The sequence below is a fragment of the Oryctolagus cuniculus genome, chromosome 8 (genome assembly GCF_051225735.1).
Source record: "Oryctolagus cuniculus isolate XC-2025 breed Fujian yellow rabbit chromosome 8, ASM5122573v1, whole genome shotgun sequence".
In the NCBI taxonomy this organism is placed as follows: Eukaryota; Metazoa; Chordata; class Mammalia; order Lagomorpha; family Leporidae; genus Oryctolagus; species Oryctolagus cuniculus.
The window spans coordinates 125,208,596-125,223,830 of NC_142874.1; the positions used below are offsets into that span (position 1 = coordinate 125,208,596).

Here is a 15,235-nt window from a genome sequence, read left to right on the forward strand (position 1 = left end):
TGTTCAGTCAGTTGTAAAAATATGGAACACTTCACGAATTTGCGTGAGCTATATGAAAGCATTAAATATAAAACAAAAAACTGATAGCATCATCATGTCTACATTTTTGAATGATTCTAGTCCTCTCTAAAGTCTTCTAGTCCTATCTAAGATCTGAAAAGGTAGGCCTGTGGGTACACTTGAGATACACAGCAGCTTCAAGAAACTCAATGGTAAAAATTTAAAGGTTATAAGATATAGATGAAAAAAATTTAAAGGTTATAAGATATAGATGAAAGGTTGAAAGATCAAATTGAAGAGAAGAATCAGAAGACAGTACTCAAACTCAAGCATTAATTTGAATGGTAAGACTCAATATCTCCAAATCTATAAAATACAGCACTGCTATAACTAAGAACATTTGGTGGAGAGAAGACTCTTAAAGGTAATGTGGCTTTCACTGAAACTTAACATTTTTTTATCTTTCTTTTTTTGCTTGAAAAAGATACTTGTTTCACTTCTCATCAAATCTTCTGCATCAAGCTACATCATGTTAAGCAACATTCTACTATTGTCTCTTCAGATAAGTCTCCTAGGAACCACTCTTGGTGGGAATGTTCTGATTTGGCCAATGGAAGGCAGTCATTGGCTAAATATTAAGATAATTATAGATGAACTAATTAGAAAAGAGCATAATGTGACTGTGCTAATGGCCTCTGGTGCACTTTTCATCACACCGACTATTAACCCATCTCTGTCATTTGAAATATACAACGTACCCTTTAACAAAGAGAGACTAGAAGGAATCATCAAGAACTTTGTTTTGACATGGCTGGATCACAGACCATATCCTTCAACAATTTGGAGATTCTATCAGGAAATGGCCAAAGTCATGGAGGACTTCCACATGGTGGCCAGACAGATCTGTGACGGTGTTCTGAAAAACCAAAAGCTGATGGAAAAACTGAACAAAAGCAAGTTTGAAGTCCTGGTATCAGATCCAGTGTTTCCTTGTGGTGATATAGTAGCTCTAAAACTGGGAATTCCATTTATGTATTCCTTGAGATTTTCTCCAGCCTCAACAGTGGAAAAGCACTGTGGAAAGGTCCCATACCCTCCCTCGTACGTTCCTGCTGTTTTATCAGAACTCACCGACCAAATGTCTTTCGCTGACAGAGTGAGAAATTTCATTTCCTACCGTCTACAGGATTACATGTTTGAAACACTTTGGAAATCATGGGATTCCTACTATAGTAAAGCTTTAGGTATGTATCTATTTATTATTGCTTTAGTATTTGAATTTGAACAAACAAAACTTTGAATTAATTTGTCTTTAATTCCTTATGCCTATTCAATTTCAATTGTACATATTGTTATAATTTCTATTGCTTTGATGACTGGAAAAAAAGATAAAATATATTATACTTTCTGTTGGCCATTTGGCACAGGGGTTAAAATGTCGCTTGGACTGTCCACAACCAGTGTTGGGTTTTAATGACAGCTCCACTGCCAATTCTATCTCCCTATTACTGTACTCCCTGGAAAGCAGCAGACGTTTGCTCATATACTTGGGTACCTATGACCTTTGTGGAAGACCTGGATTGAGTTCCTGACTCCAGGCTTCATCCTGGCACAGTTGAGTATCCATCAAGCAGATGTAGACATTTGGGAGTGAACCAGAATATGAAAGATTTGTCCCCTTATCTCTATTTTTCTGTCTTCCAAACAAATTCAAAAGGGGCTGGTGCTGTGGTACAGTAGGTTAATCCTCTGCCCGTGGTGCCAGCATCCCAAATGGATGCCAGTTAGAGTCCCCACTGCTCCTCTTCCAATCCAGTTCTCTGCTATGGCCTGGGAAAGCAGTGGAAAATGGCCCAAGTCCTTGGACTCCTGCACCCACATGGGAGACCCAGAAGAGGCTCCTGGCTCCTGGCTTCGGATGGGCTCAGCTTTGGTTGTTGCGGAAGACTTTTCTCTCTATCTCTGTCTCTCTCTCTCTGTAACACTACCTCTCAAATAAATAAAGAAAATCTTTAAACAAAAAAAGTAAAAAAATTAAAGTTATACTTCAGAATCACAGTTTGTTGTTTTCTAATTTTATGGATTTTTAAACTAAGTTCTTCTATGAATAAAATATAGTGACAAATACGTTTAAAAATAGGACTGGATCTACTTTAGCTATTACACTGAAAATAGAAAGTGCATTGAAACTATGGTGATGTGTGCAAAAGACTTAAAGAGATTAAACTATCTCTGCAAGTCCATAATTTATATAAACATTTGAATCTGTGTATTTTAATAACATGCATATATATATATAAATAATCTGGTCATTGCTTACTACAAATTAATGTTAAAAGATAAATCAAAAAAACCTTGAAAGATTTATCATCTTTATTTTTTAGACATGAACTTAAGAGAAAAAGCATCATTGATTAAGATGATTAACCATGTTAAACTTCTTTGAATTCCTTAAGCATAATAGTGTTTACATGATGAAGACAATGTAATCAATAGTTATTAACATGAATGTATTTTGATCATATTGATATATTTATGAATTTATTGGTCAAAAGATCATATGTACTTTTTCCATTTCCATGTTTTTGAATAATAATATTTATTTTTAACTAAGTATAATTTTCCTAACTTCTACTAGGCATTCTTTTAAATAGAGGGGTTTACTGTAATCACTGATAGGAAATCCTTAACTTCAGGGATTTCAGTCAAAATGGGAAACCAGATATGGAGAGGAACACTTGCAAGGTGAATGATATGGGTATTATATGTAAAAATTGTGAGGATAATTCAGAGGAGATAGGCATTATGTGAAAAAGAGAGAACAATATAATGAAAACATTCAAAGTTCTGATATTGCATAAGAAAATATTTGAAAAGTGAATATGCATTTTCCTGCAAAGTTATGTGGGGAAAGAAATGAAATGCCCAAATATAGAGACTTGAAATAGCATAGTTGTGGTAGGTATTACTGATGATTTAATGTTTCTGAAGGTCAAAGTATAAGGTGAGGAAGTGTGGGAAAAACACCGATGATGTCAGGATTATTAAGAATGAATTAAATTAATATTTTCAAAGACTATTTTATGACATACTAAGTAGTAAAGTTTTTATCTAATATGAAATCAGGAACTATTTAAAGGCACATATTGTGACTAGACTTGCAATTTATAAAAAAGACAGGGGGACTGCTGTGAAGACAGAATAGGAGATGAGATGAGGCTACTACATTACTGCAGGAAAGATATAGTAAGAAATATACCATGAAAGTAGCTTATAAATAGAGAAAAATTAAGCAACTAGAGACTATGTGTTAACATGATTAAGAGGGCAGGCTCCAGACAATTTTGGTTTATTGTTGTGTGACTATGGAAAAGTAATGCAGTTTCATTTCACCTGTATTTCATTTATTTCCTCTCATTTAATAGGGTACTATAAGGACTATATTTGTTAACCAACATAAGGGAGGGATTTTGGATTCGTGTGTGAGGATCCAATTGGTGTTATCTGTTTATAGAGTGTAATCAAGTAAAGCTGATGGTTGCTTGATGATCACTGTTAAGAAGGATGAAGAGATAAAAATGATTTCAAGATTTCTGACTTCAATATAACAGTCAACTTAGATAACAAGTATGGGGGAAAGAAATATGGGAGTTAGAATGCACTACATCTGAAATTGAACACATGCCGTATGTGGTGCTTTTAGGAAGATTTGGTGAAATACCACCATTAGCTGGATTTTGGGAATGATATTTCATAACAAATGTCACACATTAGAGATTTAAGTGTCATCTATAAAAAGGATGGTAATGATGTATTTTGTCTCTCTAATGGTAACTCCTGTCAATGCTTTCTGCTTTCCTATGACATACTGATTACTTACGAAGTTTTTGCTTTCATTCATAATGTATTCCTTAAATAATCAACAATTAAATAATTTAAACTCAAACAATGGATGTAGATTTTATCAGCATTAATTTCTTTCCAGGCAGCTGAAATAATTTCACAATCCAGAGTCTTAACCCATTTATTCCTCAGGCAGAGTCTTGGATGCTATGTGTTCAATATTTTACTTTGATTCCATGATAAATGTCAGAAACACTAATCTAAACACAATGAAAATCAATTAGAAGCTCTGCTTAGCTGACAACACTGCAACCTGTTGTATGTGTATATCAATGTTCAGTTCTTTGAATATTTTCTGAATCATGTCTTTTTTTCATTTTGTGACAATTAGAAAAAGCAGCAAAAATCAACTTGATATCATTCAGAATGAGATTTTAAAGCCTTAAAACTTAATAAATATAGTTATCAAAACTGAGAAAGGTTCCGCCTCTAGCTAATGACATAAAAATCCGTTAAAGATGACAATGTGCAATTTATATAACAAGGGGTTACACAATTGCTGGAAATAGAAAAGTGGAAGTTCTTGTGTAGTGATAATGAATTGCACAGTAGTTTCTTTTATGAAAGCTTCTATTTTAAAATTATTGTAAAATTTGTCACTATCAATGAAAATGAATATTCGTATGTAGGAGTGTTGATGATCATGTAAGATAGTAAAGGTGGATGAGGATGACCAAAAGCTGGTGAGTCAATAATACCTGAAAAGTCATTTTATGGCAGGCAAAGTCATCATGTCCTCTAGGTGTGTTAACTAGATGCCTCTGAGTTCAAAAATGTATGTTTATCTCCTGTAAATGTAAAGGGATACCTAGAGAATCTATCATTCAGAGAAAACAAATGTAACTACAATAATTATATATAAAAATGCAAATGTCTATGAAGAGAGAGATGAGAGGGCAACATCATTGGTTATAACTGGATCTTCATAAATATGAAATATGAAGAGGAATAAATGGATATTGTGTAATGCAATGGAGCCATCAAGATGGCAAAAACTCCTCATGTCATCTTGCATGTAGTAAACTAACAAAGACATGAATATGTGCGACATTTTAGTTAATGTAAGAGCAAAACATACACGGAGAGTGTCTTGCCAGGATGTATGTTTCTATTTTTATTCTATTTCTTGTATTTTTATCAACTCAACCATAGAGTTATGATTTTCATGATGATGATGCTCTTCATTTTTATTTGTGAGACTTCTCTTCTCCAGGCTAGCAGTCTCAGAATCACATGCTCCATTGTATTTTGCCTGTAAGATAATTCTGAAACTAAAGCACACTGTTTTCCCAGGATTAAAACATGAGACTAATCATTCTTAACAATTTGTTCAAGGGGACATAATGAAAATGTATAAAGATGTCTTTGTCCTCTGATTTTGATAAACAGTATCATGTTTCTAATTGAATTACACTCTTCCGACTTTGAATGACTATTTAAGTTTGTCTTTACCAAAAAACAATATTCTTAATGATGTTGGAGATGTGACCACCTGCATTCAAAAAACCAGGTAAGAAGTGAAAATGCTGACTAGATGGAGTAATTCATTGCGTAAGACTGTAGATGTGGAATGATAAATGAGAGTGACAAATGGGACTGACTCATAAAATACATGTCTTTCTGAATTGTAAATTTGAATTTATATTCTACTCTTGTTTAAATGCCCTCATAAAAATCATTGCAATGAATCTATATTCACTCAGGTCTCCATTTGTCACACCCGAGGAAATAAATACACCAACTTTCTGTAAGATTGCTTCTCTGCAGTGGAATGCAATAAGAACCTCAGAGGGAGACTTTAATCTCTGCTAATTGCCAGGAACTAGATACTACAATGTTGAGTTTACTGGTGTGTTTCAAGTCATGGATATTTGGCTCAAATACATGGATATTATCATAGTCTTCACAGTTAGCATTTATTGATATATTCTTGTCTACTAGATAATGTGATAAGTACTTCACATATATTTTTCTTTTCTTTCTTTTTTTTTTTTTTTTTGTCGACAGGCAGAGTGGACAGTGAGAGAGAGACAGAAAGAAAGGTCTTCCTTTTGCCGTTGGTTCACCCTCCAATGGCCGCTGTGACCGGCACACCGCGCTGATCCGAAGGCAGGAGCCAGGTGCTTCTCATGGTCTCCCATGGGGTGCAGGGCCCAAGCACTTGGGCCATCCTCCACTGCACTCCCGGGCCACAGCAGAGAGCTGGCCTGGAAGAGGGGCAACCGGGACAGAATCAGGTGCCCCGACTGGGACTAGAACCTGGTGTGCCGGCGCCGCAGGTGGAGGATTAGTCTATTGAGCTGCGGCACCAGCCCACATATATTTTTCTTAATCTTTACAAATGAACTGCAAATATTATCACAGTTGAAAATATTGAGACCTGGAAAGATTATACATGCTAAAATAAAATCATATGGCTAGTATGTGAAAAAATAGTATTCATACTAAAATCTATCTCACACTAAAGTTTTTATTCCTTATTTCCTAGCTCAAGAATTTTTTTTTAATCTCCTTTTAAAATTTTAAGGGAAAATCAAGACATTATGGAGAATATATTGGGTTTAAAATTGCTTGGCTTCTTTCCATCGTTTCAGTATATTAATTTTGAAATCTGCTTTTCCATTTCTTGCCTGATTTTATTTTGCTGAGTGGAGACTAACAGGGCCATGTTATCCCTAGGGAGCTTACAATCCCTTAAGGTATCGGTCTCCATGTGACCCTGCTGTCTGGGTTGTATTGCATCATGATTTATTTCCAGCTGTAGGAGAGCTTCATAAGCAACCTGTGTGTGAAAGTAAGAAAAGGCTCTTTTTAAGATTGTATCAGGTAAATTTTATTTTTATTTTAATAGTAACAAAAAAGTTGCCAAAATTGTGGATACATGTAAGGAGAGAATAGTGTAACACTTTCATGAGAGCAGAAATATTCATAATCCATAAATATTATTATCCATAGTTTTACCCTTTGGACATTATAGAAATAAGAGGGCTTTTCAAGGGGTAATTTTAATCTATTAGATTTATATATAATCACATTATATAAATGAAATTTACATAATATACAAAATCCATAATATTACATTATTATACATGAATAATTTCTAAGACCTAATGCCATCAGTAATAACTATAGACTAGCTTAGAAAAGAATGCCCACATTATCCAGATATTTGCATGAACTGAGCCCTCATTCAGCACAAATAATTTACAAAATGAAGTGCTAGAAATGAAAGACACTTGAATGGTGCCTGATTTCCAGTCTTAATATTAAAGAAGAAAAAAATACATTGAAGTTGCTTTCCATAAGAGTAAAAGATTTCTAGTTTTTTTTGTAATTAATCTTTATTGGTTAGAATCTTTCACTCTTCTGGTAGTATTCTCTTTTCTATAGCGACTTATAAGCAGGATGACAGCCACAGACATCACATGGGAAATGGATTAGCTGTGGAACATTGGAAATTCCTAGGGATTGGCCGCACTCTGTATTTTCGCATCTGCTTTTAAAAGGCATTAGAGTGAAAGAGAGTGTTTATTATTATGCATAAAATTGTGAGCTTTCTACGAGTTTATTTTTGGACTAAACTATACATGAACTTTGGTATCAGTAAATTCTTCAATATATTTCAGTGCAGATCATTTGTGATATATCACAAGGCTAAGCATGACTGACTAAACATTACTAAGCATGACTCTTGTAGTACAACTCACAATGTTCAGGAAATTTTTCACCAAAGTGTCCCAGGTTGCCTGTGCAGGAGGTGGGGAAAGGAGGTGACTCAAAGTGAGGAGATCTGCTTAATTTGATCATGTAAAAGTAAGATTCTCTCTCTGCAGTATCATATATATATATTTAACATATTTTGTGATGGAGTGCTATTCTGAATGACTGACAGGTATTATGTCGCTCAGCCCTCACAACTGTAGGAAATAGGTAGTTCTAGCCTCATCACCTTGAGAAGGCTGAGTTTCTTGCCTGAAATTGTAAACTAGGAGGTGGTGAATTATTTGATGCCAAATTGTGCTAAATAGAAAGCACTAGAAGAGATCTGAGTTTCTATGCCAAAAAGGATTAAAATGAAAGAGAATTTACATTTAAACTTTCAAAGAAGTAAATTCCCATTAAAGAACTGAAATGAAGTAAAAGTACTGTTGTCAGACTACAACTGAAGGTGACTAAAGAGTAACTGCTCCTGTTCCTGAAAGATAGGAAGGCCAGCTTCAGGGTTTTTATAGCTTCTGGGACCACAGAACAAGGACACAGCGTGATTAACTCTAGGCCACCAAGTACAATGCTTTAGGATCAACAGGAAAACAACAGTGGCCAGGGCATGTCTCTGGGTGAATATTTTCTAAGGAAACTTCACACAAATATGTTGTTTCAAGGATTCTCACTTCAAACTAATAGGATTATCAACAAATTAAACAACTTTAGTGCTTACTTAATTTTATGTAGATAAACTAGAAATTCTCCAGGAAGTGTTATACACAAAATCTTATTAAAGGTGATTCTGAGAATTTCATTTCAGTTTTATTATCTTTTGGAATCATCTCTTTCAAAGTAACAGATTGGAGACAAAATGAAAACCAGAGTTAGAGTATGAAGACAGTATTCAAGCTGGTACAATTTTTCTATGATTGACATTTTTCAACCATGGTCTTTTGTTTTGATGTTTCTTAAACATTTAAACATTATTATTTGTGAATCCCTATCATCTTTAGTTATATTTAAGATTATGTTATTAAATATTCACATTTATTAATTCTAATGTTTTTATTGTTATAAAATGTACCTCAACTATTTGAAATAGAAGTAGAACAAGGAAGAAAGAATGATGGACAGGACCAGGAAATGCATGTCAACATCCAATCTGACCCTGCCTGTGAGGAGATCACTTAGAACTCCTTTGACCCATTTCTTACCTATCAGAAAATGGGGCTGGACAAGCTGGATTTTGGCTCTCTTCAGAAAGGCAACCTCTCTCTGTTGTCATTCAAAACTTAGAATGACTATAAGCGATTTCATAATGCCAACAATATTTGATAATTTAGATTACTAAATTTCATTTTGTCATTAAATCAGACATATTTGACATGAGCTACTATTTTTTCATTTATTAAAATTTAAATATAATAGCTACATATGTCCCGAAGTATAATTTTTAAGTATTCTTTGAGTTTTTGAATCTGTGATTCTGAAACATTTTAGGCATACAGGAAACCAAAGGATGAATATAATAGGTACCTAAAACGACACCACCATGGTTTCCTTTAACATTGAAGTATAATTTTAAAAAATATATAAACCACCTTTTAGTTGGTTACATTTATTATTATTTTTCACTAAATTAGATCATTATTTTATTGTCCTGTAGAGATCACTTAAGAGTGGCAAATTGACTCTTGGAACTTTTTCATTTTTTTTAAATTCCAGGTAAATTAGGAATGTCTAAAATACATTTGTAAACATCATACCAAATATTATTTTATTTGAAAAAATTTGAAAAATAAACATACTTTGAAGGATTCATCTTCATTTTAAAAGCTCTACAGTAGGATGATTTCCATGGATACCACAGTGCCTAAAAAGTTTGTCCAGCTTCTGGCTTTTAATTTGACTCTGGCTGGAATTGTTCTAAGTGGAAATGTGTTAATTTGGCCTACTGATGGTAGCCATTGGTTAAATATTAAGAACATTCTGGAAGAGGTGATTCAAAGAAACCACAATGTGACTGTACTGGCTTCAACAGCAACACTATTCATCAACACCAATGCTAATTCTTCAGTGAATTTTGAAGTGATACCTGTTTCCTACAAGAGGAGCAACATAGATTCTTTAATTGAACACATGATAATGCTGTGGATAGACCACAGACCAACTCCTCTCACAATATGGACCTTCTACAAAGAACTAGGAAAACTCCTAGATACTTTCTTTCGAATTAATATACAAATATGTGATGGTGTATTAAACAATCCCCAGCTAATGGCAAGGCTTCAGGAAAGTGCTTTTGATGTGTTGGTAGCAGACCCAGTAACAATCTGTGGTGACCTAGTTGCTCTGAAGTTAGGAATTCCTTTCGTGTACACATTGAGGTTCTCTCCAGCCTCAACAGTGGAGAGACACTGTGGGAAGATCCCAGCACCAGTCTCCTATGTGCCTGCAGCCTTGTCAGAGCTCACTGACCAGATGACCTTTGGTGAGAGGGTTAAAAATACCATATCTTATTCTCTGCAAGACTACATATTTCAATCCTACTGGGGAGAATGGAATTCATACTACAGCAAAGTTCTAGGTAAGTCTATCAAATTTCCTGTTATTGATTACATATATCTTTATTCTTACTGCCTACTAAGCAAAATATTTCTATCCCATTGCATGTGTAAGATTGAAGTAAATGTAACTAAAATATACCAGCATAATTCTTTGAATATTCTGTTTGGATAAATTATTAAAAAATGAAAAGCCATTTTAACTTGTATGCTACTGTCTCCTAATACAAATAATTTTGTGCCTGTTTAGTCAATAAATGGTTGATGCATAAATTAATCTTCAAGTATTGGTTTAAATAGTGGTATACATATTACATATATATAACACTGTCAAAAACTCTATTAAGTATTTTGAGGTAATGCATGATTTGCTTTTCCTTCCTCCTTTTCTAATTTTTATTGTGATATTAATGTAAAGAGAATAGATTTTATGTAGTCCATAGACACAATTCTAATATACTGATACTACCTTCCTCCTTCCCTTCCTCTCTCTCTCTTCCTTTCTTCTTTCTCCATTTTTCCTTCTTTTTTCTTCTATTTTAACTTTTGCATATTTTTAATTTATATTATTGTCAAAGACTTATTATTCATCTTTTTCTTTGTTTGCAAAATGTTTAAAAAACATAGACATATAAATATGAATACCCCATGTATTCAACCTACCCTCTCCTTCTCTATGCTTAGGTTTCTCTGAGCACTTGGGCTAGCATCATCATTGAACTTTTTTGCTTGCTTCAGCAAGCTTCACATTTTCCTTGTCTCAAAATTTAATTATAAGAATCAAACAAAATGACACAAACTGTCAAGCCAATTCTGATTACTTATATTACTTCTCTTTCTGACTCTAATAGTCTTGCTTTATTTTTCTATTTTCTTTCTCCTGACTTCCTGTCCTCAGCTGAGTCAGTTATATCCAGGGGGCATTAATTAATACCTGGGGTTCACAATTGATACTATCAATTGTAGCATATGCAAACAACTTTTGTTTTACACAGTTTTCAGCTTCTCTCTCTGTCCCTCTCTTCTTCCCTCTTGTCTTCCTTCCTTCCTTACTACCTATCTTCCTTCCTTCCTACCCTCCTCTCTTCTTTCCCTCTTGCTTTTTGTGTAAAAAAAAAATTCACTGGACACCAATACAATGTCTGCTGTTTTTCTAGGTATTAGGAATACAATGAGCAAATTAAATCAAAATCCCAAATTTAACCTCATAGAAGTTACATCCTAAAAAGAAAACTCAGATATTAAATAAAATAAATACTTAAATGTATGGGATGTTAGACTTTGACATATGCTATTATATTGTGGTAAAATAAGAAGAATGAATAGTTCTGGGAAGAAGGGTCAGGAAAGACCTCAAATGAAAGGGTGACATCTGAACAAAGACCTGAGGGAACTGAGTGTGAGATCCAAGGGGATTCCTGGAGGGTAAACGTTGCAGGTAGAGCTCAGAACAAGTGCAATGACCTATGGCAAGGCATAGATGTGTGAACATCTGTACTCTAACCTGTCTTTAATCTTACCTTTCACAAGTAAGTTTTGTATTTTTTCTTCTTTTGGTGTTAGAATAGTCTTTATCAAATTTCTATCATTTAAACTTTTAAACTTCTTCACATAATTGGTCCAGAGAGAAGATACTGAACATGCAACAGATATAAAATATAAGATATTAACATTTTCATATGGTTTTGATGATTGCATAATTGAAATTCTGTAAGCAAAAAATCTGTGTTTTCATGTTTTTATTGTGTAATTGAACCATGTATTCTATTTTCCTGGATTTAAAATTTCACATGACTGAACAAAATCTCCTTTTTACTTTAAATTAGATGTTATTCACACAATTATTTCTCACGGGATTTGAAATATTTTCTGTAACCACAATCATAGCCCATGTGCATAGCACACTTACTGTTGAAGTATGAAATGAAACTATAGTTTTTGTTCCTTAGGTAAGAGGATTATGAAATCTTTTCTATAAAAACAATCACAGACAATGTGCATAGCACACTGACAATTGAAGGTATAAAATGAGATCATGGCCTTTGTTCCTTATGTAAGAGGATTACAAAAAATAAGATAATGAAGGGCCTTGGAAAGCATATGAAGTTCTGGTTTCAGGTTGCACTTGCCAACTGCCCTCTTTTGCAAGTAGCTTAAATGCTGAGTCACAGTGTTTGCTCCTCTTTCAAATGGGGTTCAACATTTCACTACTCTAACAAGCTCATAGAACACCATCTATGCAGGACAAAGATAAAAAGTTTTAATCACAACAAGTATTATTTAAACCAAACAACTCAGAAGCTCTGTGATGACAAAGCCATGAATACACTATCATAGAACTTTGTAGATAGGCAGCAGTCAATAAATGTCTATAAAAATAAATGGGCTCTGGTAGATACTAAACCTTCCTTCCCAAAGGAAGCCATAATGAGTTATACAATGTGTGAAAAAGCAAAAACTTCCCAATGTCTCTTATTTCCAAGATAATAATCCAGTTTCAGAAATCTCACCTTGTGAGAAATTAAATAGCTTATTTACTTAAATCCTTAATGCTCATGTTAGTAAACATATCCAAACAGTGAATAATCTCACTGAGTATTTTATTTCAAATGAAGATAAAAATCAAATTGTTCTTTTTTTGCAATTACTTTCTCAAAGTATTAAGAACATCTGGTGACTATAAATTGATACTAAAATAGGGCCAGTACCTTATACTTTGTATTAATTATATTTCAACATGGAGGATTTAATAACAGGACAGATTTCTGTGGACGGTCGATTACAAAGCTTTTTCTTCTGTTAGGTGTGGGAAAAATAGACTGGACAAATTGCACACTGATCTTTTGTAATGAAAAACCCAAATATGAAGAAATCTTAAATATTACAGTTAAAGTAAATAAAAGGAATCATTTTTCCCAAAAGACTCATAATTTAATTGATAATAAGGTAAAGCACTGTAGTGTACTGAAATAATAGTCTATTTATGACATAGGCAAGGAGACCCTGAGGTGTGGAGGCATATTCAGAGACAATGCTTAGGGAATACAGATGTCTATAAAGTCAAAGGAATCTCATTTTTAAATATGTTTCAAACAGCTAATGGAACAGGGATATCAAGGAATATGAAAATCATTGGTACCCATATCTAGGAGTGAATCTATTAATACATCTTGTCCAGGCTAAGTGTTCTGCGTGGCACCTTCAAATTCTACTAGACATCATCCTTAACTTCTGAGAGACCTGCTGGACAGCATGTAGATAGTTCTCATGGGAGTTGGGGGCCGGGGGGGGGGGTGGCTAGCCATAGCTAAAGCTGTTGGAAGGATAGACTTTGAACGCTGTAGTGAAAATGAAGAAACAGGTGACTGGATGGTTCTATTCTGCCTGTGTCTTTAGGTTTCCAGTCTGTTTCTGTCTTTCTCAGTGCAATACACAAGGGAGCAGAAAGCTCAGCCTCCATCTATACACCACCTGGTCAGTGCAGCATGCGTTTAAGTGTCAGCACCATCTTGATCCCTCTTTCCCTGCTGATAAATATTAGGTGAATTCCTTGAATAGAGTTACTTTTACTCAGCCCAGGAAAGGGAAGTGCCCTAATATTCTAATATTCTCCCTCCAGCCCCCAACTGCCTGCAACTGAACTATATCAATCACATTCCCTTTCTCTCCCTCTTTTCCTCCCTCCCTTCTTCCCTCCCTTCCTCTCTCTCTCTCTCTCGTTCTTGCTCTCGCTCTTGCTCTCACTCTCTTGCTCTCTCTTCTGTTCTTGTATGATTTATGGCTCCCTTTCAGGACCCAGAGTTTTGTTGATTGGTATTCTCCATACCAATCAACATACCAAGTGGTATTCTCCACTTTAATTCACATTTGCATCTTCACACCCTTTTCCCAGAAAACTTGGAGCTGTGTGATAATCTTAGCTCATGTAAGATTTCTAATTCCTTCTTAAATGCAGCGCCCCTTCAGTTAGTGCTGAGGATCATTTCCTTGAAGTAAAACATCCATCATAAATGTGACAGCCCACTGAAGTTTCACAAAGTGAACACACCCATATAAACAGCGCCCAATTAGGAAGCAAAGCATTATTAGTCAAGCCTGTAATTCCTCCTTCCTGCTAACAGTCTGCATAACGCCCATCCAAGGGCAATCACTTTTTTGACTTCTAATAGGTTAATATTGACTGACTTTCAACTTTGTATGAATCACATTCATGGATTAAATTGTAAAGACTCATAGACTGATTTTTTAAAAAAAGCTTTATTTATGTATTTGAAAGGCAGAATTACAGAGAGAGAGAGAGAGGAGAATCAGAGAGATCTTCCATCTGCTAGTTCACTCCCCAAATGGCCTCAATGGCTGGAGCTGGGCAAATCCAAAGCTAGGAGCCAGGAGCTTCTTCCTGGTCTCCCAGGTAGGTTCAGGGCCCCAAGTGCTTGGGCCATCTTCCGCTGCTTTCCCAGGTGCATTAGCAGGGAACTGGATTGGAATTGGTGCAGCAGGGACTTGAATTGGCACCCATGTAGGATGCCAGACTGCAAGCAACGGCTTAACACACTATGCCACAGCGCCAGCCCCTTATAGACTGATTTTAAACTCTGTACAAATCACATGTTATGATGTTTTTGTATTTTGCTTTTTTTATATAATATCATTTTGATATTTTTTCAAGTTGTTGCAAGTAGGTATAGTTTGTTCATTCTTTGAGCTATATAGATTCTATGAATTAATATATCACATTTTACTTTTTATCCTATTCTTGAAGGATATTCAAACTGTCTTGGTATTAGTTGTTTCTGTTAAACACTACCATGAACTTTCTTGTGCATGTATTCAAGTGAATCAATGTATGCCATAGTATTGGCTACGTAAATGAAAGTAGAACTGATAAGTCGTATGTGTATATGGAGTTCAAAATCATTAGTACCCATAACTGAGAGTGAATCTATTAATACATCTTGTCCAGGCCAAATGTTCTGTATGGCACCTTTAAATTGCACTAGACTTGACCCTCCACTTCTGAGAGACCTGCACAACACACAGATAGTTCTCATTTTAATGGGACT

The 15,235-nt window shown here is 34.7% G+C and overlaps 1 protein-coding gene across 4 annotated transcripts in view; it reads left to right on the top strand.

Moving 5' to 3' along the window:
* The first annotated feature begins 529 nt into the window (after window positions 1-529).
* LOC100358969 (UDP-glucuronosyltransferase 2A1) overlaps window positions 530-15,235 on the top strand; it is a 54,368-nt gene continuing 39,662 nt past the window's right edge. For 2 of the 4 annotated variants that reach the window (XM_051819756.2, XM_089302672.1), the window contains exons 1-2: window positions 530-1,243; window positions 9,565-10,195. In XM_051819756.2, coding sequence (XP_051675716.1) covers window positions 530-1,243; window positions 9,565-10,195 — 1,345 coding nt within the window. Of the gene's footprint in view, window positions 1,245-9,564; window positions 10,196-15,235 lie in introns of all 4 variants that reach the window. The other 2 variants (XM_008267780.4, XM_089302673.1) reach the window with 1 other exon arrangement.